Genomic DNA, 27,021 nt, shown 5'->3' on the forward strand with positions numbered 1-27,021 from the left:
TGTCACTGACTTGCATGTCTCCTGTGGCCCGCTCTCCCCTGGCCCGCGACCATCCCCGGACCTTGGCCCTTGGCTAAGTCCAAGGTTACAACGCCCGCCTATTGGACTCGGACAAAGGGTTCGACACGAGAACAACTAGGCCGTGGTCAGTTGAACTAGCGTTTCTTCCCGACTAGAAACCCCCCAATGAGGTGGCGGGCACATCTTAGTCAAAATTCTGGAGGGGCAAGCTTACCCCGGAGCAACGGAAGGGACCTTCCAACCCCCGCATGGCCGAACCCAAACTCATATTCTGATGTGATAGTTGCAATGAAATAGCTGTATGATTAAATTGGAGTGTATTGAGAATGTATCCCATTCAATCCTGATTCGGAAATCAAAGTGGATAATCTAAATGTACCTGTAGTAGGCCGTCTGCGGCTAGACAGATGTGTACAACATAGAGTGGTATTGTATTTGAATTGTAAGGATGCACGGACCATTCCCAATATGGAAGGGAAGGGAAAAGGGAAGGGAAGTGGCACATCCTCCCGGACTACTAATATTGTCGTGAATCCCCTCTTCGATCTCCTTTTCTTTTCTTTTTCTTCTCTTCTCTAATTGTTATAACCTGTTTCATCCTTATTTATTAAATTATAACCTTCCGACTCTCAGAGTGAGTTCATTTTCCAACCCCACTATTTACATTAATAAAAGAGCTCACCCCACCTTGGACTTTTCCCCATTTCGAACCTTTCGCAATTCATTTCCTCTGACATCCGATCTCGCGCAGAATATCATATAACTCATTCTGCATTCATCTCTCCCATTGGACTCCGCAATCATGTCGGACGGCCCCATTCAGCCTCCCAAGCCCGCAGTGGTAAGAATCACCTAACTGGGATGGCCAGACCGTTGTAGCTACGGTGACCGCAGTAACATGGGTTAACAGTTGGTGATATAGGTGCATGAAGCACACGAGGTCGACACTTTCCACGTTCCCAAGGCATTCCACGACAAGCACCCCACCGGCACTCACCTCAAGGACATCGACGAGTACAACAAGCTTTATCAAGAATCAATTAAGAGCCCCGACACTTTCTGGGCCCGCATGGCCCGCGAGCTCCTCACATTCGACAAGGACTTTGAAACCACACACCACGGCTCCTTCGAGAACGGCGACAATGCCTGGTTCGTCGAGGGTCGGTTGAACGCATCGTTCAACTGTGTTGATCGTCATGCCCTCAAGAACCCAGATAAGGTCGCCATTATTTATGAAGCCGATGAGCCCAGCGAGGGCCGCAAGATCACCTACGGAGAGCTGATGCGCGAGGTATCTCGGGTTGCCTGGACTCTGAAGGAACGTGGTGTCAAGAAGGGTGACACGGTCGGCATCTACTTGCCCATGATTCCCGAGGCCGTGATCGCTTTCCTGGCTTGCTCGCGTATTGGTGCCGTGCACTCCGTTGTCTTCGCTGGTTTCTCTTCTGACTCCCTTCGGGACCGTGTCCTGGACGCCTCCTCCAAGGTCGTCATTACCTCCGACGAGGGCAAGCGTGGTGGCAAGGTCATTGGCACTAAGAAGATTGTGGATGAGGCTATGAAGCAGTGCCCCGATGTACACACCGTGCTGGTGTTCAAGCGCACCGGTGCCGAGGTGCCCTGGACCGCTGGCCGTGACATTTGGTGGCACGAGGAGGTCGAGAAGTACCCCAACTACCTCGCCCCTGAGCCGGTCAGCTCCGAAGACCCTCTCTTCCTACTGTACACTTCCGGTTCAACCGGCAAGCCCAAGGGTGTTATGCACACCACTGCCGGCTACTTGCTCGGTGCTGCTATGACTGGAAAGTACGTGTTCGATATCCACGATGATGATCGCTACTTCTGCGGTGGTGATGTCGGTTGGATTACCGGTCACACCTATGTCGTGTACGCCCCTCTATTGCTAGGCTGTGCCACCGTCGTGTTCGAGAGTACCCCCGCCTACCCTAACTTCTCCCGCTACTGGGATGTCATTGACAAGCACGACGTCACACAATTCTACGTTGCACCTACCGCTCTGCGTCTGCTGAAGCGCGCTGGGGATGAGCACATTCACCACAAGATGCGCAGTCTGCGTATTCTTGGATCGGTTGGAGAGCCCATTGCTGCAGAGGTCTGGAAGTGGTACTTCGAGTCTGTCGGCAAGGAAGAAGCTCACATCTGCGACGTTCGTTTCCCTTCCCCCTGGATCTTTTGGAATAGCTTCTAATTTTTGGATTTGTAGACATACTGGCAAACTGAGACTGGCTCAAATGTCATCACCCCTCTCGGCGGTATTACCCCCACCAAGCCTGGCAGTGCTTCTCTGCCCTTCTTCGGTATCGAGCCTGCCATTATCGACCCCGTCTCCGGAGAGGAGATTCTTGGCAATGATGTCGAGGGTGTTTTGGCTTTCAAGCAGCCGTGGCCCAGCATGGCCCGCACCGTGTGGGGTGCCCACAAGCGTTACATGGACACTTACTTGAATGTGTACAAGGGTTACTACGTAAGACGCCTCGCAATCTGACTTTACGGAATTGACGCTAACTCATATATAGTTCACTGGAGATGGTGCTGGCCGTGATCACGACGGCTACTACTGGATCCGTGGCCGTGTCGACGATGTAGTCAACGTTTCTGGACACCGTCTGTCAACCGCTGAGATCGAGGCAGCTCTTCTTGAGCACCGTAAGTGCAACCGCGGTACATTCCAAACTTCCAGCTGAGCCTAAGCTAACTATGAACAGCTTCCGTTGCTGAGGCTGCTGTCGTTGGTATTGCCGACGAGCTGACCGGCCAGGCTGTCAATGCTTTCGTCGCTCTCAAAGACGGCAACGGGTCAGAACAGATCAGCAAGGACCTTGCAATGCAAGTCCGCAAGTCCATCGGTCCCTTCGCCGCTCCCAAGGCCGTCTTCGTCGTGGATGACCTCCCCAAGACTCGCAGTGGCAAGATCATGCGCCGAATCCTACGGAAGATTCTCAGTGGCGAGGAGGACAGCCTTGGTGATACATCAACGGTAAGCTCACCGCCCCCTCAGCACTAAGATACTCGCAATCGTATATTCCGAACAATAACTAACGAAATTTTCTTTACAGCTCTCCGACCCCAGTGTCGTGGACAGGATCATCGAAACCGTCCACGTCGCCCGCCAGAAGTAAAGCGAAGGTCTATGAATTTGATGATAATGACGTCGGAGAGCAAAATTCCTGGTGAGATTTTGGAAGCAGTATTATGGGCTTTTGGAGATCATACACCCCCGATCTAGGTCCGTTTGGTTCATGGCAGAATTGGACTTGCCCACACGAGTGGTTTTCTTTTTCTTTTGAAGTTTCTTTTTTTTTGGCCGGTTTCAGAATCACTACTTGTATTTGAGATTCCCTTGGCTCGCTCAGAAGCGATGTGAATAGTATTTTTTTGGTTTCATATATGCTTCGTGGACATGCTCCTGAAGTTTTTGGTTATATATGTTTACCGGAGTCAACCTCGATGCGAAGCATTTGCTTGCTGGCTAGCTTGTACTCTGCAGTCAATAGTCCAAAAAAACGAAGAATAAAACTCCTTTAGGGAATTATCTATGAACTAATTGTAGATGACGTCCTCCGGTTGCAGCCAAACGTTTTATGTAGTTTGCCTCGGGTTGAATCCGGGTATACGTATATGTATCATGAGCTCGTACCCAATAGGGTATAAAATATTACCTGCATTACCCTGACTCTCATTACGCGCAGTAGGCATGGTTTTACGCACTTTACATAGCAAATAATCGCTGTTATTTCACCGTGTACCGTATGTCCTTCGCGGTACCTATCTCAACTCGCTTAATAATGAGTTTCAGCTACAGCGCTGGCTTGCGATTTCTAATGCAGAATACGAACGTCATGGTTTCTTTTAGCTTCATGCTGTGCAATTATCAGAGATAATTTCTTAACAGTATCGTTTATCGAATTCTATTTTCAAATATGGTCTAGAAATTGACCAGGAAATAGTACTAGTACCGATGAGGCTGACTGTTTTTAGCTGTTTTTATAGTTGCCTCCGGCCCGTGGGTGTCCGGCGGACAACAGTGGCCCTTAAACTGCATGAGACCAGCTGATATGCGCACGTGGTTGTAGCGATCACTCGAAGTCTTGAGATGATTGGATGGCAGTGAACTATACGGAGCTACCATACTATCGGTTACGAGGTGCTGGACTTTTTCTCATACCAAAAGTTCTGTAGTGATACAAACAATCATGTCGAGATAAGCGTTGTAAGTGGGTTTACGGTCGAAAATTTGTATCGACTAAAAGACTATTGAGAGAACCATTGACAGATCATGAATATAGCAAGGACAAAATAATAATAATAATAATAACTTATGAGAAGTCTGGGCTTCACAGTAGACTCAAGTACATGGGTATACACTAGGGTGGGTGTATTTCACCTTCGGATCACTTGTGAATGACAATAGTCGTCAATCAATAAGATATTTTACCTAGAGCTGCATTGAACAACAATGAGTCATTCGTCAATAAACAGACCAAATACAAGTCTATTGTCCTTGTTCTGCTCCGCATTCATTCGAGAAATCCGATTTAGGCAGCTATCACGTGACGGAACATTGTGACCCGGACCTTACCTAACACAAGTCTCCAGCAAACTTAACTCTTCCTTTTCTGTCGCGTCTTCTCCCTCTCTTCTTCAACCCCCGCGCACACCTGCTCGCAATTCTCTTTTCTATTAATCTGCACACTCTCGAAACTGCGCGCAATCAACCTATGACTTCGTAAACACCCGACAAACTCCAACCGACATCATGTCTTTCGGATTTGGAGGGTTCGGCCAGAACAACCAAAGCAGCGGCTTTGGCACAGGTACTGGCTCTGGCTTCGGAGCTGGCACCAACACTGGTGGAGGTAGGTCTTTTCCGTTCCCTTTTTCAGATGCCCCCTGTGTTTCCTCGGCCTATTCCCAACTTCCCCCCTCCTACTCGTGTCCTCGGCTTTTCCCTATCTCGACAACCGGTGCTCCTAATTCCGACCCGGGATGGTGCCACGCGCAAGGCGAAAAATATCACCATAACAACCTTCGTCGTGCGATCAAAAACCACCTGCGGATCATTTTGGATGCATTAGCGACACCACAACAAGATAAGGAATGCAAGGGCTTCTTCGAATCCAAGTCTCTCTGACCGCGATCCCCTCCGTCATCTAGGCTTTGGCTCGACAGCATCCCCGTTCGGAGGCGCTTCAGGCGCCTTCGGCGGTGGCGCTTCCAACACATCTACTGGCTTCGGATCTGGTTCCGGCACTGGCGGAGGTACGTGCTCAAACATCTTGAGCTTCGCGCTGCTCTCTCGATTTTCCCTGGCGAGATCCCCCGTCTCCTTACACGGCCTTGCGATTCAGACGCTCCCGCACTGATGGCGCACGTGGATTATGTGGATTTGCTCTTCGATCCCCCTGGAGTTACCACTTACCTGCGACTTATCCACATTTTGGCCGACATGCACCCGAGAACCTCTCCATTAATCTGCACTTGTTTAATCGCTTCAATGAAGGGTTGATCGTGTTTACTAACTCTTACTTCTCGTTAGGATTCGGAACCAATACTACAGCCCAACAACCTAATTCCCTTTTCGGCAGCCAAACTCGCCCCGGTGGATTTGGCACTACCAATACTTCTAACAGCGGATCTCTCTTCGGAGGAGGTACTCAGACTGCTGGCACCACCGGCGGCTTCGGTACTGGTGGAGGATTCGGTTCTACGGGCACTACTGGCGGCTTTGGCGCCAATGCCACTGCAGCCCCCGCGGGAGGAAGTCTTTTCGGCGGTGCCAAGCCCACCGGCTTTGGCACTTCGGCTACGGGCACTGGCGGGTTCGGCACTGGCGGTGGCTTCGGATCTACTGCTGCCTCCACAACCCCCAGCACAGGCTTTGGTGGCTCAGGTACTGCCTTCCAAGGAGCTCTACCTAACTGCGAAGGTACTGGTGGCACCCCGTTTAGTCCCTGGAACGAGAAGGATACCAGTTCAACCAACGTCACGAACCACTATCAAAGCATTTGCTTTATGCAACCCTACAATAAATGGTCATTCGAGGAGCTGCGCCTAGCGGATTACCAACAAGGTCGCCGTTTCGGCAACGGCAGTGGCCAAGCCGGTGGTTTTGGCGCTCCTGCTTTCGGTAACGCCACCACTGGTGGGTTTGGTCAGCAAAATACTACAGCTACTCCTGGCGGCTTTGGCACTAGCACCACTCCGTTCGGAGGGGCTGCCACAACTGCGCCAACCGGCTTCGGTACAACCCAGACCGCAGGTGGATTCGGCTCCACTGGTTCTAACCCATTGTTCGGCGGAGCAGCCAAACCCGCAACTTCTTTATTCGGAGGTGGAACTACCCCTGCAGCTTCATCCGGAACCCTCTTTGGTGGAGCCACACAGACCGCTGGTGGCTTTGGAAGCAACACCGGTACTGGAACTGGATCGGCTTTCGGCAACACCGGCGGGTCTATGTTCGGTGCCAACAACCAGCAACAGCAGAACAAGCCCGCATTTGGCGCTGCCGGTACAACTGGCGGTAGTGGCTTTGGTGGTTTCGGTAATGCCCAAACAACCACAGCTGCGAATCCGTTCGGAGCCTCGACCGCCACAGCCTCACCCTTTGGCGGCGGAACTCAGCAGCCAGCAACAAGTGCCTTCGGTGGTTTCGGTGGTGCAACCCAACAGAACCAAGCTCAAACTCAACCTAAGTCATTGTTTGGCGGCGGTGGCTTTGGCACGGGCACCCAGCAACAGGGAACTGGCACAGGTTTACTCGGCGGTGCCGCTAGCACTACTCCTGCTGCTGGATCTTCGCTCTTCGGTGGAGCCCAGCAGCAGCCTCAGCAGGCAGGTGGCTCGCTCTTCGGTGGAGCCCAGCAGCAACCCCAGCAGGCAGGTAGCTCACTTTTCGGTGGTCAAAATCAGCAGCAGCAAAAGCCCGGTGGTCTCTTTGGATCTACCCCAGCTCCCGCCACAGGTGGTTTCTCTGGCTTCGGTGCCTCGCAGCCCCAGCCAGCCGCTGGCGGTAGTAGCCTGTTCAACACACAGAATCAACAGCAGCAGAAGCCCGGTGGTCTCTTCTCCTCGACTACAGGAACCGGCGGCGGCATGTTCGGCGGTGGTCAAACCACCACAGGCCAAGGCGCCGGCTCTTCTCTCTTCGGAGGTCAAAGCCAGCAACCGCAGGCCGGTGGCCTAGGTGTCAGTCCTTTCGGTGCCTCGGTGCCCGGACAACAGTCTCAGCCTGCCCCTGGTAGCTTCCAAGCGTCGCTCCTTGATGGAAACCCATATGGAAGCCAGTCCATTTTCTCTGGTCTTCCTGCTCCTGGTGGATCGGCTCCCGGTCCCCTTGCCACGCCACTGTCTTCCAGCATGAAGCAAAAGCAGCGAACACCGCTGCCGGTCTACAGAATTACCCCTAACGCTGCCAATCGCCTCATTACCCCTCCGAAGCGTGGATACGGTTTCTCCTATTCGACCTATGGCTCGCCGTCTGGCAGTACTGGTACCCCATCTGGTCTTGGTAGCAGCTTGTTGGGTGCTGGTGGCGGCAGTAACAGTCTCCGTGGTAGCGTCAATGGCAGCATTGGCCGTTCCTTCAGCAAAAGTTACTCCACTAGCAACCTTCGTAAGACTTTCGACCCAGAGGCGGACAGCATTCTTTCCCCCGGTGCCTTGCAGGCTGGCAGCGTACGTGGTAGCAGCAATCTCAAGCGTCTCACTATCAACCGGGGTCTGAGAAATGAAATATTATCGACCTCTACTCGCGCTTCCCCGGCCCCTCTTCTCACCAACGGAGAAGATGCTGCTCAGTCTGCCGACAAGTTGAAGAAAAAGGTAAGCTTCGACTCTAACACCAACGGGCTCAACGGGGGAGACCTTGTTCGCGTTGAAGCTCAAAGCCCCGAACCGTCTGCTGAGGAGCTTGGCTTCCTTCGCTCTGTGCGCAAGAGCGGTAGCCTCAACGGTTTCGATGCCACCGGCACTTCCGACCGTCCTGAGACGGAGTCTGTCCGCCGAGAGCTTGCTGTTGTCCCCGAAAGCGCACCGCAAACAACCAACGGTGCTACCGTTAAGCGCCTTACGTTCATCCCTGGCGGTGACCCACGGCCTGGTGAGTACTGGATGCAGCCTTCTCGTGCCGAGCTTAGCCGATTGAGTCGCGACCAGCTCAGACAAGTCGTCGACTTCACCGTTGGACGTCAAAACTGTGGATCTGTCACTTTCAACGGCCCGGTTGATCTGACTACCGTTGATCTGGACAACCTTTTCACCAATGTTGTGGATATTGGGCTTCGCAAGATTACTGTCTATCCCGAGGAATCCGTCAAGCCTGCCAGAGGCAAAGGACTTAACGTGCCATCTACCCTCCGGATTGAGAACTCCTGGCCCCGTGGAAGAGATAAGAAGAGCAACTCCCCTGTCACAAGTGGTCCTCTGTTCGACAAACACATTGACCGTCTGCAGAAGGTTGGCGATACTGAGTTCGTTAACTACGAGACTGAGACTGGAACCTGGGTTTTCAAGGTGCCTCATTTCACTACATATGGCCTTGACTACGATGAAGAGGAAGGTGAGAGTCTTGACCAGAGTACCATGAGTGCCCAGGGCCCTGACCACCCTACCCCCAGGGCTCACTTCGATCAGTCCACGAATTTCGATCAGTCCACCACCTTCTCCATTGACGAATCCTTCGTCGGTTCTATGGTTGGTGTTGAAGATGATACATTTGATTTCAAGAAGCGCAAGCTTGTTCCTGGCTCTTTCGCTAACCAGGCCATGCCTGTGGAGGATGATTATTTTTCTGAGGGTGAAACCGAGTCTTTTTTAGAGGAAGGCTCCACGGGTTCGACTACTGAGAATGACGACGACGTCGTCACCGAGAGCCAACAGTCTGGCGATTCGGTAGTTGGATCAGATGAGGCAGATGAAATGGATATGGCGGGTGCCTTTCCGACTCCTCATCGCACCGTGGAGCGGGACGACTACCAGAGCACAAATGGTGATCTGGATACCACTTACCCTATCTCAAAACACTTGGGCAGCCCTGCAAAGCCTCAGCTTGATCTTAGCGGTGACTGGGCTGAGCAGCTGCAGCGCACCATCAGCCCTCGCAAGCAGAATCGTGATGCCTTGCGTGAAATGCAGGCAAACGCTTTTCTTGACCGCAACCTCGTGAACGATGAATCTCCCACGGCCACTGCAACTGCCCCTGCGAAGAAGGGTTTCTCGAATAGCATTGATCTTATGAACTCTTTGTTTCAGCAGCCGCGCAAGCAAGCTGCTCCTTCTCCGCTGAAGGCGGCTAAGGCCCCCCCAAAGGGCTTTGAGGTTAGAACTCCTTTCTTATGTTCACACTGATTACATTCCCTTTGTTTTCCCCTTGTGTCACTGCATCATGTATCTATGAAATTGCACATCACTTGTCAGATAGTTTAACAAATGCGATAACCTGAGCTAAAACTTTTTTTCTTCCTTCCAGTGGCCCTACAACAAGCAACCTAAGACCTTTGCTGGCGATGCAACACAAATGAGCGAATCCGACGCCGCTTTCCATGACTCTTTCAAACCTCGCTGGGGTCCCATGGACTCCCTAGTCTGCGCGAAAAACGATATGGAGGACACAATCTTGGGGGTGAATCGAACCTGGAAAGAAAGTTTCTCCATTTTCAGCGAGGATCGTGATATTGCAGTGATGACTCACAGCCAATCCGGCGAGGTATGTTTGGTGGCTTGGTTGGTGTTTATTTGAACTTGATACTAATGATGATATAGGTCAGGGAGATGCTTGATGTCCAGCGACTTCAGTCCTCTATTCAGCGCGTCGACGGCACTCCTTTCGTTCGTATGTCTAAGGTGGACCTGTCACAGTTCCCTCTTTCACCGTCTACCCGTTCCCAGTCGGAGGAAGAGCGCTTGGTTTGGCAGCTTCTCAACATTCTTTTTAATGACGATATTGAGGACGACATCTCAGCGGGTGTACCGCCGCGTCTACGACAACAATTTGCACACCGGATTAAGAAGGACCGACTCACCCGTCTTTGGGAGGGTATCATTCGTGAAAAGCACTCCCAAAACCTAGATCTCATTCGCTCCCCCGTGGAACGCGCCGTTCATTTGATTTGTTCGCACCGAGTGGAGGAAGCCTGTAAGACACTGATCGAGAGTCAAAATCCCCATCTAGCAACTATAGTTGCACAGATTGGCCGCGATGCTACCTCCCAGGCCGACATCGCGAACCAGATCGATATATGGCGTGAGAACAATATCCTCTCAGAGATCACTGAACCCACACGAGCCCTTTATGAACTTGTCGCAGGAAATGCTCTCCGCAGCGAGGGCAGATCGGGCGGTGCGCTTGAAGACCGGGCCTCCAGCTTTAGCTTCACCGAACGGTTCGATCTGGATTGGTTCCAGGCCTTTGGTCTTCGTCTATGGTATTGCACTGCTGAAGATGAGCCAATTGAGGCGGCTGTCTCCAAGTTCCTTGAGGACTTGGCCACCGGACAAGAACCTGCCTTCCCCCACCCGTCGTATCAGGCCAGTACACATGCAGTCCTGCAGCCTGGCTCTGATACACTTGGCCGCGAATCTCCTCTTTGGGTTCTACTCAAGGCCTTCTCAGTGATTCAAGGCCGCGGTACCCAATCCATTCAATTCCCGGCATCTTTCCTTCCCGAATCCGTCTCCGGTGACCGTCTCTCCAACCGACTCTCCTTCCAGCTACACCACGTTCTCGCTGCGACGGTCGGACAAAACCAAGCCATCAAAATCGACCAACACCAAACTGACCAACTTGTCTGGGATTTCACTTCTGAACTCAGCGCAGGTGGAAAACTGGATCAGGCGCTATTCGTCCTCCTGCACCTCTCCCAAGCCAACGACCGCAAGCGCGCCGTCCAAGAGACTCTCGCCCGGTTTGCCGCTCAACTCCCCGAGCCCTTCGCTGCCGACGGCTCCTCCCACCCCGCATGGCAATATCTCATCACTGAGCTCCAGCTGCCCGAGGCCTGGATCTGGGTTGCAAAGGCCCTGCATGCTCGCGACATCGGCGACGCCGCCCGTGAGGTCGACTGTCTTATTCGCGGCAAGCACTGGAACGACGCCCATGCCACATTCTGTCGCATCGTCGGTCCAAGCACCATCATCGAAGGCGATTACCGTACCCTTGAGGCTCTGGTCTCCGGCTTCGGCGACGGACCCGAGCGTAAAATGCGTGGCTGGTCTTCTGGAGGCGGTGTCTACGAAGACTTCCTCCGGTTGGTCAACTCCACTAGCGGCCGACGTGATCCAACTCGTCTGAACCGCTTGGTCACCGCTCTTGTTGCAATGGGTGATCGTGTCCAGGGATCTAGTCTGGAAGGACTGGAGGAACGTGTTGCGTTCAAGGAGATGAGCCGGGCTGTCGCCGGTTGGATTACGCACGAGGATGTTCATGTTAGTTCCCTTCTCCCTTTTCCATTGATATATTGCTTTTGTTCATTGCTGACTTCTATCTTTCTACAGTCTGTTGAATCTGCTGCTGTCCTGGGCCTGCCCTTGACAGGCGATGCTCGTGTGTTGCAGACCGCAGAAATGAGCCGTCGGTACTACGGTGTCATCATGGCGGGTGGCTATTAAGTTTTTGAGGAGATAGAGGGAATCATGTTCCGGTTTGCATATGTTCATTGTGGAATTAGCGGGCACTAACTGTCCAAAGCCCAAGCACCTCTGATCTTTTTTTCTTTTGTTTTGCCTCTTCACTTTTTCCCTGTGTTCTGTCCCAAATGATCTCAAATGGTTCCCATGACCTGTATTGTACTCTACCCTATTGCTGAAAAACTACTATTTGAACCAATTCACTCTGTCCTTTTCTCTCCGGTATAAACATTGTAGCAGAATGGAGAATATATGGTTCGTAGCCATACCCTTATGATCACTTATAGCTCCGCTCATTACTTCAACCTTGCAGAAGTGCCTTCACAGCTTCGACAACAGCGCAGGTGAGCTCAGGCGGGTCAAGCGGACCAATATGTTGTTCCCAGAAGTCATTCATGTAGTAGATTAGGTCCAGTAGCTCAATGTGCAGATGCGCACAGCCAGCGGGGGGGCCATGTATTCCTATCCCCACACGTGCAATCCATACCCTGCATATAGTTTATTGAGCAAACGTAGTTCCAAGTTGTAGTTCATTCAGGTAGGCATTGTGTATCCGGTGCTCGCTACTCCACGGGACTTTTAGCTCTCCGGCAACCTTGAACTCTTTGGTTGCTATTCTTCACAACATCGGGCGTGCTGTGACAAAGACGAAGCATTTGAAATCTGCAAAGTGATGGTCAATTTGCCGGGTCTTAATAACATGTCCGAGAACCGAGCCAACTGAATGTTGGAAACGTCCTTGGACGCCGCGTTCATGTCCACAACTTCGATGTCGATGGAGGTGCGATTTGAAATCCGCAAAACACAGATCGATCGGGCCTTTTAAGACTTTTCCCATGAAATTAAACGACTGCTGAGATCGACATTACACGCCATGCTTGTCGTCCACTTCCACTGTTTTCTCCATCGTGTGGTTTTTGAGTAAGATCAATAGCCTGTCGCTTCCGGACCAGAGTTGTAGCTTCTACGTCCTGTAGAAAACCAGACCACTAACAGGGTTTGCCCTTGACCTCAGGCTATGTGGTATTTTCATATCAATAGAAGGTAAATGCAGAGGATCCTGTTGCCCCTTTGGTGCTGATTTTTGGGGCCTGGAGATATGTAAAATTCAAGTCAGTATTAATTGATATCAGGACCTTGGGAATGCAATTTACATATTCGAGTGATGTTAATTTGATCCAGGAAAGGGTTGAAAAGCACATATATGTAAAGATGTGGGTGAATAGGAGAAGTGTGAGAAGTTCAAGTTCAAGTCCCCGGGGTCGTGTAGAGGGAAAGTGCCTTATATGCGGAAAGAGCTATACTTGGCTACTTTGCTACTTCTCTCTTCTGTTTCTCCTCTTCCTCTTTCCTTCTCTCTCCACCTCTCTCTCTTATTTTTTTTATCCCGCTTGCTATACCTTATTCATCATGGAGCCTCAACAGACCCCAGAAGGACGCCGTGAGGGAAATACCCTGACAGTACCTGGTCCCTTCGAGCACGCTCCGGCAGACCACAACATAAGGAGAGTCGACAGTGGATATGGCCCTGGTTTGACTGAAGCCCCCGCCGCAGCCTTAGCTACACATGCATCCCCCAGCGATGCCAACAACGTCCATAATCAGCCCGAAGCTGCTGCTGAGGGCTCAGGCCTGACAGTTACAGAGCCACACATCGAGACCACACAAACCGGACTGGACGATTCCCAGCTATTGTTTTCAGCATTCAGCAGATACGAAAAGTTATTCATCGTGGTAATGGTGACTCTTGCTTCATTCTTCTCCCCTCTTTCCGGCCAAATCTACTACCCCGTCATGCCAACATTGGTACGGAACTACCACCTCACCCCGGAGCTGATCAACCTCACAGTCACAACATATATGATCTTCCAAGGCCTGGCCCCGAGTTTCATGGGCACATTCGCCGACACCGGGGGCAGACGTCCAGCGTATATTATTGCGTTTGCAGTATATACCGCCGCCAACATCGGGTTAGCATTGCAGAACAGTTTCGCGGCGTTGCTTGTCCTCCGCTGTCTCCAGAGTGCGGGGAGCAGTGGCACAGTTGCCTTTGGATATGGCGTTATAGCGGATATTGCCACAACAGCCGAGCGTGGGAAGTATATTGGACCCATGGCAGCAGGTGTTATGGTGGCGCCTGCATTGGGTCCTGTTATCGGTGGTCTTTTGGCCAAATTTCTCGGCTGGCGCAGTGTCTTCTGGTTCCTGGTCATTGTTAGTGGAGGGTACTTGGTGTTCTACGTGCTTGTTATGCCAGAAACGGCACGCAAGATTGTTGGCAATGGCCGTGCCGTACCAAATGAGTGGTGGCGCAGGTCGGTCATCCAACGGTGGTCGAATAGGCAGACACAGTCGGATGAGGAAGGGCAAATAGGCGCAGAAGGATCTCAGCAACAGTCCCCGCATACTAAGGGACTTAGGTTCCCGAATCCTCTTAGGTCCTTTGCCATTCTACTGGAATGGGATGCTTTAATCATCATCTCGTACGTCGGGGTTGTGATGTTCTCGAATATCGCTCTGCTGACAAGCACTCCCAATCTCTTTGGTCCCCTGTACGGATTCAACGAACTCCAGATTGGGCTCTGTTTTTTGTAAGTTTCAGTTTCTTCTTCTTGTGATTTCCATCCAGGGATCCATAAACTAACACAAACTTCCAGGCCCCTCGGAGTAAGCTCCTGCCTCGGCGCAGTCCTATATGGGAAAATCATTGACTACAATTACAAGCGGACAGCCCGGAAACTCGGATTCCCAGTAGACCGGAAGAAAGGAGACGACTTGCGTAATTTTCCAATCGAGCGCACTCGCCTGCAAACGGTATTCCCAGCAATGGCCATCGGTGTTGCGGCGTTCATTCCATATGGCTGGGTCCTGCAGCAAAGAGTACACTTAGCTGCCCCGCTAGTACTGCAGTTCATCATAGGCTTCTGTTTCGTTGCATCCCTGAACTGCCTCAACACCCTTCTTGTCGACCTGTTTCCAGACAAGCCCGCCACAGCTGCGTCGGCATGCAATTTTGTTCGTTGCTGTCTTGGTGCTGTTGGGGCTGCTGTCATTAGCCAGATGCTGAGTGGTATGGGGTGGGGATGGTGTTTTGTTTTTCTGGGTTTAGTCATGGCTGTTGGGATGGGGTTGCTCTGGGTTGAGAGTGTGTATGGGATGGCCTGGAGAGAGAAGAGGTTGCTTAAGATCGAACAGAAGAAGATGGAGAAGGATGCGAGAACCGCTGAGATTCAGGTCGAGGGAAAGGCTGATGGGAGAGAACAGAAGGATACTAATGTTGCTGTTGCTGATGCTGGTGTCACTGGAGGAACTGATACTCGCCCAAACCAGTGAAGCAAATGACGGGAGATGATGAACCTACTATTCCGAGGCGTCAGACTTCGTTTTTACTGCATTCGATTATCTATTATGAGTACGGGGTTAACTTGATGGAACAGGAGAAAGGGGAAGATGCTACATAGCACGAATGAAGACATCAAATGCATCAAATTTGCTACCGACTGTACAATAAAGGGAAACCTAGGCGCGATAGAGGAACACGAGGGGATCGAGCAGAGTAAAGAAAAGAGAAACACCACCCTCCCCGGCCGGACCAGGCAAACAAGAAACAAAAGACATTACCGGCCAGGGAGAGGGGGATATAAAAGAGGTCTAGATGTGATAATCATCCCCGACCTGTTCCTGCTTCTTTTTGAGGGGACAACAAAGGGAGAAAATTGGTTGTAAATGGAAAAAGGAAAGTTGCGACATGCGTTTACATGCCAGGGGAGATAAGCTTGCCCTCAGCACGGCTGTCGGGGTGCCAGCCACCGGCGTAGGGGGCAGCGCCAAGCTCCTTCTCGTACTGGCGGATACGGGCCTCCAGCTCGGGACGGAAGTGGCGGATCAGACCCTGGATAGGCCAGGCGAAGGCCTCACCCAGAGCACAGATAGTGTGACCCTCGACCTGCTTGGTAAGCTCCTGGAGCATGTCGATTTCGCGCTCGCGGGCGTTTCCGGTCTCGAGACGCTGCATCATCTGCATGGTCCATTTGCTGCCCTCACGGCAGGGAGTGCACTGACCGCAAGACTCGTGCTTGTAGAAGGTAGACAGACGGGAGATGGCGCGGACAATATCTGTGGACTTGTCCATGACGATGACGGCAGCTGTACCCAGACCGGTCTGGGAGTCCTTGAGGGCGTCAAAGTCCATGAGCTGGTTGTCAGCAACGGACTTGGGGATGACGGGGGTTGACGAGCCACCGGGGATAACGGCGAGCAGGTTGTCCCAACCACCGCGGACACCTCCACAGTGCTTCTCGATCAGCTCGCGTAGCGAGATGGACATCTCCTCCTCGACTGTGACGGGGTTGTTGACATGACCGGAGATACAGAAAAGCTTGGTACCGGCGTTACGCTCACGGCCGAAGGAAGAGAACCAGCTGGCACCACGGCGCATGATGGTCGGTGTGACAGCAACGGTCTCGACGTTGGTGACTGTGCTGGGGCAACCGAACAGACCGACTGCGGCGGGGAAGGGAGGCTTAAGGCGGGGCTTGCCGGCCTTACCCTCAATGGACTCAATGAGCGAGGTCTCCTCACCACAAATGTAGGCGCCCATTCCTCGGTGAATGTACACGTCGAAGTCGTATCCGGAACCGCAGGCGTTCTTGCCGATGTGGCCAGCCGCGTAGGCCTCGTTGATAGCCCGCTGGAGAACAGTAGCTTCGTGGTAGAACTCGCCACGGATGTAGATGTAGGCGGCGTTGGCGTTCATAGCACGGCCCACCACCAAGCAACCCTCGATCAGCTTCTGGGGGTCCTTGCGCATGATCTCTCGGTCCTTGCAAGTACCGGGCTCACCCTCATCGGCATTGACAACCAGATAACGGGGGCGAGGGTCCTTGTCCCAATCCTTGAAGTTCATGAACGACTGTCGAGTAGCGGGTCAGCCCGGGTATCCCAAAACATTCGCGTTCGTCCGAATTGCGTGTAGGCTACTTACGTATTTCAATCCTGAAGGGAAACCAGCACCACCACGGCCACGGAGGCCAGATGCCTTGATCTCTGAGATGAGCTGTTCATGGCATTAGCAATTGGTAATTCCCCAACCCGTCAATTGTGCGACAACCCACCCAATCATCACCCTTCAAAATCATATCCTTGGTCCGGTACCAGTCACCATATTTCATTGATGACTTCAAGTCCGCTCCATGGTGTCCGTAAAGGTTGGTGAAGATCCGATCTTGGTCCTTAAGTCCGCCATAGTGCTTCACGGGAGGCGCCTCCGACACAGATGCGAAGGAGCGGGCGGCCGCCCCCTGGGCGCGGAGGGAGCGGGTCGAGAGATGGGAGAGGGAGGAGGTGGAGGGAGCCGCCGCTCTGGATATCATGATGACGGCGGGGGTGACAATGCGTGGTGAGGGTCAAAGGGTCGTGGAGAAGGAGGGAAGGGAGTCGTGGAGCTCACGGCAATTCCTGCGCTTGCTGAATGATCCGCCTTTGGGCTCGATATGATTGGGTGTTGGGTCTTCACGTGATTAGGTTGCTGAGTAAGTCTTCCTGGTTGGGTCATGACGACCTCAAGTATGTTATATCACGTGGTGGTATACATAAAGACATGGCCGCTTTAAGTGGCCTGTTTCTCTAGCATGTGTTCGGATTTCATTTTTAGGTGAATTCTCGTAGGTATATTCTCTGTCTTCTTTTTTCTTGTGTTATTTCATCTTCAACTCACGAGGGCTAAGGTAATGGACACAAAACAAGCAGGCTGGTCCATAAACAACTCTTTCATTTCTATGTCTACTTTCTCTCTATTTACTCTTGTGGTACATAGAGACACGCCTGCTTCAACATAGATAGTGAGCCCTCCATCTTGAGGATCTCAAATGGCTCAAGAGGGATCATCACCATTTCCGAGCCTGCCACTGTCCACGCCCATTGAAGCCACTCTGAGTCCAGCCACCCACTACCCTCGGTAAGCCAATCAACTCCATCACCGGGCGCCCATGAGCTTGGTTTCTCTGCCTGAGTATATTCTTGGAACTGACGAAGTGTTTCGCTAGCTTCGTCCACGCCTGTTTCAATAGATCTCGAAGTGTCAGAAGGCGGAGGGTATTGCTCAAGCAGGAAAGTAAACCATCGGTTGAGACGCGATGACAATCTTTGTTGTGTCTCTGGCGAATTATACGTTGCAACAAGCAAGCAAATAACCGTTGCAAACATAGTCTGTGGATCGGTGGATATACTCGGGACGGCCTGGCTCGCCACTCCGAGGGCGTGCTGGAAGCATGTCTGAGCTGGCTCCTGCATTTCAGCCGGGAGAAGGCTGAAAAGCTCGCCTAATCTGAACAGCTCACCATTTTTGGTGATGAGTGATGGACGCTCCAGGATACGCACTCGGATCCGAGACATGACATCTTCTGAGAGAAGGCCGGCCGGGACGCGTGCCATTAGTTCATATAGGAGGACTTTGGTATCCTCCCAACTTTCACCACGCTTGTGTTCCCTGCCACGCGCAATTGTCCAAGTGGCGATAACCAACGCAGCCTGATCTAATGTTATGAGTCCATTGCGGTAGATCTGGGAGTGTGTCTGGTTCAGGGTAATTGGTTGCAAAGGCAGATGCTCCGCACTGGCTTTCAGGTTTGTGGCATGAGCCATGAGCTCAAAGCTAATCTGAGCGAGAGCAGCATAGATACTATGGCTGTTTCCATATCCTGGTGGAATATGAATAGAGCCCTCGGAGATCTCAAGCAATTTTCGCTCGCGTGTGTTGGATTCCATGACGGTCAATGCGTTGAATAATGCCGGTGAGAAGATCGAGTGCTCCATCTTTGTTTCGGGAGCCAGTAATGGGTAAAAGGTATTGAAGATGTAATAGTGATCCTCGATATTCTTGGCAACCTGAGGGAACAGTTCTAGCTGGCGAGCCTTGGCTTTGCCGAGCGGGCTATCGGGCTTCACACCCAGATGAACAATTCGATAATCGGTTGGATTACCGGCAATACAGAACCCATAGTTTATCAACACTATGTTATAGTCAGTCTTTGTGGTGATTCGGACGTTTGAAAGGATTTGATATCATGCCATAGCAAACGCGATACGTACATTGTTCATTATTACGAGGGCCATAATTGTTGGAAATTTCATGGCCTGCTGAGTGATCTTCAAGCACAAGAAGGCCAATATCCTTATCACCCGCTCGCCACTCAACCTTTGCCATTGGTCTATGGTTTGGAAGGTCAATTAGTGGAAGCAGCGCGGAGACTCCATCCTCTGGAAGATCATCAGGCTGAACCGCCCCAGATAGAACCTTTGCCGAAAACGCTCGGGAGGTAATGATAGTCGAAGCCCAGAGATACAGCTCCCTGCATAAAATCAGCATAATGTTTCCTCGGACTGGATGAAAGGGACAGGTAATAACAGAATCCCATACTCACCACGTATACTGCTCACAATCCGGGTATTCCATTGCCCCCAACTGAAGATAGCCCGAATCATACTTCTCCTCCCATATCTTAATCCTCTCAACGGCAGCCTCGGGAATGCCAGTACCCTGGATCCAATCTACATCCTCCTCACCAAAGAACAAAGGGGTAGTCAATTGACCCGGCTGAGGGAGGGTACGAAGATACGGATACCAGAATCCATCAGCGCCCCGTAGATACTGGCCCATAAGGAAGAAGGCAAAAGTCTCCTCCGGCCCGACATGGTCGATCCATGTCCGCGGGAGGTCAACGCCGTGCTTAGGGAATGAGCCCCGTGATGACTCGTAGCCAATGGCATTGTACCAGGACATTGACAACTCAATTGGAGTGTTGATCACCCGGGTCTCTTTCGGGATGGCTTCTGGCCAGTCTGCTTTCACTTGCAAGTGCACGCCGCGCGAGGCGTCTTGTGCGATACGCACGCTCTTGTCGACCGTGCCACCATGCTGGACAAACCAGTTTAGTAGATCTGTATGGCCGATTAGGCCTGGATCGACTTGTCTGTTTGATTTGTGTTAGATATGTATAACATTCCTGGCTTGCAAATACCTTTGAATGACGTATCTCCAGACTGCACTTACTCGGAGGAAGCTGCCATTTTTCAAGCAGGTAGATTTTATTTGATCTTTATTTTCTCACAGGTGTGACTTGTTTGCCACACTGTTATCCAAGAATGAACGGACTTGGTTGTATCGGTCAAAGTCCTGAGTGAAAGAATTGATGCGGGATGGTGGGGGCCCGCTTTTTTCTCCCAGTCTGTGAGATTCGACGTTCTTATTTACGCATCTTGGAAGAACGATCTATGAAATATGTGTACTTGTAAGGCTGATCTGCAGGGGTTTGCTACTAATTTCTCAAACTAAATCAATTCGCTTCTCCAGACTTCAACTATCGTACACAGGCGAATGCCAACAATCAAAAGCCACGGACTCGTAAGCCGATCCTAGGAAAGGTAGCATGCGATACATGCAAGGACACAAATAAAACATCAGACCAGAAAGTTCTCCATGCAGAACTTGAGGATCATAAATGCAAAACCCCGTGGCTACTCCATCGATGGAAAGTGTATATACAAACGCCATGCCGCGACGGCGACGTAAAAACCTCCACCGTTTCTCCCGGCGGGATGCACCGTCACGGCCACGCAATCAAATGCAATAGAGTCCCTTAGTTCGAGGTCGAGGACTTGCGGCCAGGGACCACAATCTCCACCAATCCATCATCCTCGCCATCACTACTGTCGTTTTGCTCGTCTTCATAATGGGAGCTCACGGCCCGGGATCGGCGGAAGTTGTTGTATCGGCCGGGGCCCGAGAGGTTGGAGTAACCAAGGGATTCATTTATGATAGCCTCGTCCTCATCGTCGGAGTCCATCATGCCAATGCCACTCGGCCCGACCATCTCGCCCATCTCATCATCGTCGTCATCTTCGACTTCGAGAGGAACACGAACCTGGCGCCTCACGGATTCTGCGTGGCCATCACCTTCATCTTCAGATGAGTTGGTCGACAGTGAGTCTGGAGGGCTGAATCCCGATTCTGGGAAGGTAGGTGAGTGTTTGGCATTGGCTGAACCAAAGTCACTATTAGGGAACGCGGAGCTGCCTCCCTCCGCATCATCATCGATCCCTGCAATTACGAATGGGTTGCTCGGCCAGTCTGACTCTCGATCCCCACTTCCTTCAGCCCCTCTGTCTTCTCCGTCGCCCTCTTCATTTTCTGGTGGTTGTTGCTTTTGGGCGGCAAGGCGCGCGGCTAACTGACGGCGTGCCCGGGATGGACCGAGGCTCAATGGAGCAGGTGGCGGGGGTAAGATAGGAATAGGCTGACTGGCTGAGCTTGTCAGCACCTATTAGAAAGTCGCGTTAGTAAAGAGGCAATATTTTTCATGGCCGATGGCCTGTGAAAGGAAAGGGAAAAGTGCAGAAGAAAACCAGTTCAGTACAAAAATGACAAGATTCTCTGGGCTGCGATTTGCACGGTGTTGTCGGCAGTGAACATCAGCCAACAGGCATAACGCCAGTTTGAGTCAAAACCACAGAGATTACATGAGGGGGACAATGTAAATAGGCAGATAGAGATCCGAAACGCCCACAGGAGGTCGATGCCTCCATTAAAAAAGCGCTAGTGATCAAGCTCTCTACCTGAAACCCCGGCTCGGTTGCCTCTCGCTATACCTTTTGATACATTGGGGGGGGGATATTAAGATAAAAAATCAAGAAGAGAAAGGGAGAATCGAGAATGGAAATATAATGGGGGATGCACGTTTAAGGATCGTGCCCCATTATGTCAATCGGGAAGAGGTCACCCACATTGTCAGTGTCACCGTGATCGGCATTGCCGGAGTCTCTGTCGTCCTGATCCTCCATTTCTTCGTCCTCGTCATCGCTTGAGCTGGCAAAGCCACTCATAAGAGAGGTGCCACCTCCACTAAATGCTCCACCGGAAGCACTTCCTTGGCTGAGATCGAAGCTCTGGAAGGTTGAGCCACCGATTCCTCCATTCAATCCTGCATCCGCCAGAGCATTTGAGTTAGAGAATCCTTGGCCAGAATTGGTATTGTTAAGGCTAGTCTGGCGAGACCCAACCGACATATCGGGACGAACGCCGCCGAGAATGGCATTGTCCCGCTCGCGAGTCTCTGACAAAGTCTGTTCGACGTACTCAATCCAGTCAGGATTCAACACGCTCTCCATAACGGACCGTGAAAGCAACTCTGGCGGATGGCGCTCGCTAAATTTAACAACTTCCTCCGCGACAAGAGTAAGGTGTCCCATGTATCCGAGGCGGATTTGCTTCGTCCGCTGGGTCTCATCACTGCGCTTCTGTCCTTCAACAATCGCGGTGGTGATCCGACCAGTGTCAAATACATTGACAGCGAGTGCCCGGTTGTAGCCACGCTCCATGGGCCCATTGAAGACTTGCTGAATCACATCGTAAACAACGTTATGAAGGAAGTTATTCCACGGGAAACGGAAGAAGAAGCCCTATCAATGGTTAGCATAGATGTTCACCGTTTTCCAAAGGAAATACTAACCAGGATAGTTGGGACCACTTTGTTCTCCACAAACTGGATCTTCAAATAATCACCGACGACAGGTCGCCCGTCAGTGTCGAGTTGGATGTATTGTTCGGCCGAATCCTCATCGCCGCCGTCGTTCAAAACGCTTGTTTCTTCGGCCTGTGCAGTAACACTGGATGCTTCTTCCGATTGATCGGCAGGGGCCGAGTTTGACTCCGATGCTTGTTCCTTCGAGAAGAGAGGAGCTGGAACATATTGAGAGAGAGAAGCCACAGGCTCCTGGTTGTCCTGTTCAGGCTTTTGCTGCTCGCCTTGTGCTTCATTTTCAAGATTCATGCTGCCAACTTGGTCAGGGAGACCAATAGTAGGCGACGAGGGGTCAATGGGCTCGGTGGAACTTTCAGATGGATGTTTGATTTCTTCAGAAGACACCGCCTCTGCTACTGTGATCTCCGGTGGAGGAATTTCGCTGACGGTCTCTGTTGGCTGCGAGTCTGCAGTAGTCGTTGTGTCGGCATCCGATTTTGTGCCCACTAAAACACCAGATGCACCAACGTCCTCAAATCCTTCTTCTTCGCCCGCGTGAGGCACTTCTGTGGTCTTGATATCTTCCGGGGATCCAGAATCGAAGGCTGAATCGTTTGCAAAATCGGCCGTGGTATCGTTACAATCGACTCCGGAATGCTCGTCTTGGTGTGGATCGAAAACTCCTTCACGGATCAACCGCTCACGCTCCTCATCTCTCTGCCTGACGTACTCATCACTGCCTGGTTCATTCAAAAGTCCCATATTACTGCAATGAAGCAGCTCTGCCATCAATTCACACGTCTTGAATCGGTCGAAACCAAGCGGCTCAATTCGCCCACCCCATGCAGAGTTCAACTTTCCTCGCTCGACAGTCTTGAGCTTATTTCCATCATGAATAGTGTGCTGGGAACTTTGAATTAGAGCCATGAATTGGGGAATATGTTTGGCGAAGAGACGCAGCAATGTTCCAAGGTAGATTGGGTCGTAAGTGGTGAGCATTGTATCTGGTCCGCCAAGGGACTCCGGATCATAGTCCGAATTGTTCTTGCGAATTACTTCAATGACGATACCCACTCCCACGGTCAAGGGATTGCCGCCCTTGAGCATAGCATCGATGAGCTGCTGTACACACTGCGCCGAGACAAGCTGACGCGTCAAACTGTTAGGACCAATACATGACTGATCGTTCGGGCTTGCGTTTGCAGATATAGTGATGATCGCTTTCAGGAAGTCACCTGCTGAGGTTTGAACTGATGCCGGACGATCGGGCGACAAGAAACACAGGAGGTTGGGGATCAAATCTTGGGATTTGAGCCAGTCGACGGTACCCTGGCCACCTTCCGCCTTCTCGAGGCTGATAATTTTCAGAAGAAGATCCATGACCATCGGGTTATCGACATGCTGCAACAATGCTGGGACAATCCCATCGAGGGTCTTGAGGAATTCCAGCATCTCCTCAGTCTTTTTATCAAGCAAAGTCTCGTTTACTTTTGTGAAGTAGCTTGCCTGCAATGAATCAAGAGGTGGGGATCGTCGCAGGAAGCCCCAGAAGTCTTGCAAGTATGAAGGGTTGGCCATCATAGATTCGAGGATGGACCAAGTCTCTGATGAGAGAATCTCACAAGCGATATAAGCATGCTTCAGCCGATTCTTCTCAACTTTGTCTAGATCCTCCGGGTCAAGAATATCCCTCAGCGGATCCCCTTCCTTCTCCTCGTCTGTGTCCGTCTGCTCAGCGGATGCGGCAGCATCCTTATCCTTCTCTAAAGCGTCCTTCGTATCATCTTCATCGTTCTCTTCGTCATCACTCACCAAGCTTGGTGCAGTGACATAGTCCATAAGCCGTTTCAAGACATGGTCCTCGCGCAGGTATTCAATGAGTTTCGTATTAAGCTGTTTCAATTCTTGAATGATTTCGGGCTCGTCTAAGAGTTCCTCGAGAGTGACATCGGGTTTGTCGAGTAGGGTATCGATGGTGGAGATATTCGCATATCCCCCAAAGCGCCAAAACATGATGGAGTATATAGCCGAGGGAAATGATTCATAAAATGGATTCGTTTCGTTCGTCTCCGAGATGTCGTAACGGAGCAGTCTATGGTACAAGGGTTGGTCGAAAGATCGGGTTCCCAGGAGAGGTTGCGCGACAGGCCGATACACCGGCAAGCCAAGCGTGGTGTCCACACACAGAGACCAGGTCGCGCAGATTGAGTGGGGTACGCTCGACCGTCACGGCCGATAAATGACTAGGGCTAGAGAGATAATCAATTGAAAAGTGAAGCGATCTAGCGCTGTGCGAATAGAGAATGTATTAGCAATCGGGTTCATACGCTTGCATCACCAGCAGTCCCGATGATGTGTACCCGTGAAGCAGGCCGCCTTCACCGAATGGGTGCGACGGACGGATTTGGAGGATCTGGTCAGGGGGATTTGGAGGACCTTCTGAACCAGAAGATAAAGCCCTTGATAGATCGTACCTTCAATCTCGAGGGAATGACGAAGAAATAGAGAAATCTGAACCACCCTGTGGGTTTGGGGAGGGGAAGATGAAGAAATGGGGAGTGGAGATGGAGAGTCAAAATGAGCAGACTCGAGACACAGAGAGAGAGCGACGGCAATGGTGACTCAACACCTGTCCATCAAGGAAGCAGTTGAAGAGAGAAGAGAGGTTCCGCTTCGGGGGAAGCTGTGCTGATCGATTACCGATCCCTGATGGCCACGAGCCCTGTAGAAGCAGGGGCGGAAACACGTATGTAATCACCGCGGGGATAAAAACCTCCAGATAAGAATGTCCTACCAGATCCCTAGATATATATGACTTTGCTGGGAATTATATCTATATTATGTTCTTTTTTAAAAAATTTGCTTTATTTGTTCCGGTGCTTTTAAATTTCCATCTCATCTCATCATGGGGTCAGCTGCATGAAAATGACGGTGGGTACTAGGTACAAACCTCCCCCGCCAGATTTGTGTGATAAAGAAAGTATCAAATACCTTCAGTGTTATGTCCCACATCGTAGCCCAACTTAACTGCCACGGTGAAATATAAGGATCTAGGTGCCAGCGGATAGTATGTACATCATCTGACTATTTCACTCCATGCCTTTCGTGAAATCTCATAGCAAACACCTACTAAGGTGAACAGGCCAAACTTGGGTATAAAAGCCAAGTGAACTGAAACTTTGTGTAATTTACGATCGATCACGTGTGCAATGTAGCCTCAGGCATTAAATGACGTTTCTTGTATGCAGTTCTGAGCTCGTCTACTTTTGTAATACAACGATCAGGTGCACAATCATAGATCACATCATCTTAGAGAAACCGCTGAAAAGCCGTGTGCATGACCAACTGGGCGGGAAAAGGTGATATGACAAAAATATGACGAAATAACCCGTATCTACGTAGTCTATATCAACATTCTTACAGACTGCGATTAATTTCCATTTATACGCACAACTATGCATGGCCTAAAATTCAGATGCTAATTGGACTTATTCGGTCAAAGTTTTTATCACTGCCTAGAGTATACTTCATCTACAATCAGTTCACGAAACCAGTCGGATGATCCTTCAGTAAGTCCAGCATGGAAAAGTTCCTACTAAAGGCCCTGGTTACCCAAGTACGCTAGCAATCAGGGAAATTTTACCGTATCCGAGCTATTGATTTCTAGATAAGTGTATGATACATTCTACCTAGGTTATATATAGGGTGCGCTCATGATAATACAGAAGCTTGGTGTGGTAACGGGGGTCAATACTCTGGCGTTTCCTACTTTTATATATAAAGAGTCTAAAATGCATTCGCTAGGTAGATATCCTAGTGGTAGTGGCCAAAGTGAGAAAAGGTCTAATAACTCGCTTCTCGGGGTGATTTCCGTTTTCTGTAGGGGTCTAATATCGGTTTTTGGTTAGTTCTCTATATATTTGTAGGTTACTTGGTTAAACATTCCGGTGTTTCCGTTAGGTTAATAGAAACGCGACAACCACTTCAATATTCTAGAAGGCATGGAGGGGAAAACTTGGTCAAGTATCTTTATATGAGAAGTACACTGCTAACCCTCTCATCTTTTTCCTTGTTTCACTAGACGGCCTAGTCATCTAGATTACTTATTCACATTTTAATTTACGGTTTATGAGACCTTTAGACGGAACGAATGTGATAAATGTCACTATTAAGCTAGTTGTTATCCATAGATGGCTCCAATTCATCACTTTGACGAGGCTGCGAGAGATGGAATTGACTACAAGGTGCAATAATGGTCTCACCTATCACAGCACAGCCTTTATATTCCTTTGTGAAGCTCCTATGGTACATATACACCGCGTTAGTAAAGGGAAATCCAGTAGGCTTGTGTTTTTCAGCGTCGAATGAATGCACGGAAATAAGAGAAAGACAAGTACAAGAAAAACCGCATTATTAGACCGCGGACACACTCCGATCAACAACAATAGCCGCAACAATAACATCAACAGAGACCGCACCAAGGGTTCCAACGCCTCCATCCGTGGGCACGGCGCCACCCGTGGTAGCGGCCGCACTATCGACCTTTACACTCCGGTTAAAGTTTACGTGGTGCGCCACTTTTGGAGCGAGACAACGCGCTGGTGATCTAACAGTGTCCGACAGTGACTACTGTTGGGATGGTCTGTACCCTTTCTACCCGAAACAGCATATTCGTCTAGTCTATGGGGTATAATTCTGTAGGCGATCTTTCGGTGGTCATTCTTCATTCCTTCACCGGACGGCTGGTCTTACCAAAGTACCGGGGATTTCTCTCCAGTCCAAGGCTATATACATGGAAAAGTCAGTTTATGCTTTTTACCGTCTTTGCATACTTCTAAAA

The 27,021-nt window shown here is 50.8% G+C and overlaps 6 protein-coding genes across 6 annotated transcripts; 3 read left to right on the top strand and 3 right to left on the bottom strand.

Moving 5' to 3' along the window:
• Positions 1-823: 823 nt before the first annotated feature.
• N7537_007969 (acetate--CoA ligase) lies at positions 824-3,161 on the top strand (the record flags this gene model as incomplete). The annotated part of the gene is made up of 6 exons (XM_056899024.1): positions 824-862; positions 944-2,188; positions 2,246-2,506; positions 2,559-2,688; positions 2,748-3,019; positions 3,099-3,161. The coding sequence occupies 6 exons, from the start codon at positions 824-826 to the stop codon at positions 3,159-3,161; spliced, it is 2,010 nt and encodes a 669-aa protein (XP_056751100.1).
• Positions 3,162-4,667: 1,506 nt separating this feature from the next.
• Positions 4,668-11,646, top strand: N7537_007970 (uncharacterized protein; the record flags this gene model as incomplete). Its single annotated transcript, XM_056899025.1, has 6 exons — positions 4,668-4,898; positions 5,197-5,301; positions 5,579-9,357; positions 9,509-9,745; positions 9,802-11,463; positions 11,533-11,646. The coding sequence occupies exons 1-6, from the start codon at positions 4,799-4,801 to the stop codon at positions 11,644-11,646; spliced, it is 5,997 nt and encodes a 1,998-aa protein (XP_056751101.1). The 5' UTR covers positions 4,668-4,798.
• A 156-nt stretch (positions 11,647-11,802) lies between these two features.
• N7537_007971 (putative MFS transporter) lies at positions 11,803-14,997 on the top strand (the record flags this gene model as incomplete). Its single annotated transcript, XM_056899026.1, has 3 exons — positions 11,803-11,886; positions 13,090-14,255; positions 14,322-14,997. 3 exons carry the CDS (start codon positions 11,803-11,805, stop codon positions 14,995-14,997), a joined length of 1,926 nt encoding a protein of 641 aa, XP_056751102.1.
• Positions 14,998-15,418: 421 nt separating this feature from the next.
• N7537_007972 (NADH-quinone oxidoreductase subunit NuoF) lies at positions 15,419-17,036 on the bottom strand (the record flags this gene model as incomplete). The annotated part of the gene is made up of 3 exons (XM_056899027.1): positions 15,419-16,576; positions 16,649-16,720; positions 16,779-17,036. 3 exons carry the CDS (start codon positions 17,034-17,036, stop codon positions 15,419-15,421), a joined length of 1,488 nt encoding a protein of 495 aa, XP_056751103.1.
• A 424-nt stretch (positions 17,037-17,460) lies between these two features.
• On the bottom strand, positions 17,461-19,731 carry N7537_007973 (SET domain protein; the record flags this gene model as incomplete). The annotated part of the gene is made up of 4 exons (XM_056899028.1): positions 17,461-18,674; positions 18,754-19,013; positions 19,086-19,634; positions 19,715-19,731. The coding sequence occupies 4 exons, from the start codon at positions 19,729-19,731 to the stop codon at positions 17,461-17,463; spliced, it is 2,040 nt and encodes a 679-aa protein (XP_056751104.1).
• A 569-nt stretch (positions 19,732-20,300) lies between these two features.
• N7537_007974 (SAPS family protein) lies at positions 20,301-24,194 on the bottom strand (the record flags this gene model as incomplete). Its single annotated transcript, XM_056899029.1, has 3 exons — positions 20,301-20,981; positions 21,445-22,119; positions 22,170-24,194. The coding sequence occupies 3 exons, from the start codon at positions 24,192-24,194 to the stop codon at positions 20,301-20,303; spliced, it is 3,381 nt and encodes a 1,126-aa protein (XP_056751105.1).
• Positions 24,195-27,021: the final 2,827 nt, after the last annotated feature.

The sequence above is a fragment of the Penicillium hordei genome, assembly GCF_028827395.1.
Source record: "Penicillium hordei strain IBT 12815 chromosome Unknown utg000004l_segment0_segment0, whole genome shotgun sequence".
Taxonomy (NCBI): Eukaryota; Fungi; Ascomycota; class Eurotiomycetes; order Eurotiales; family Aspergillaceae; genus Penicillium; species Penicillium hordei.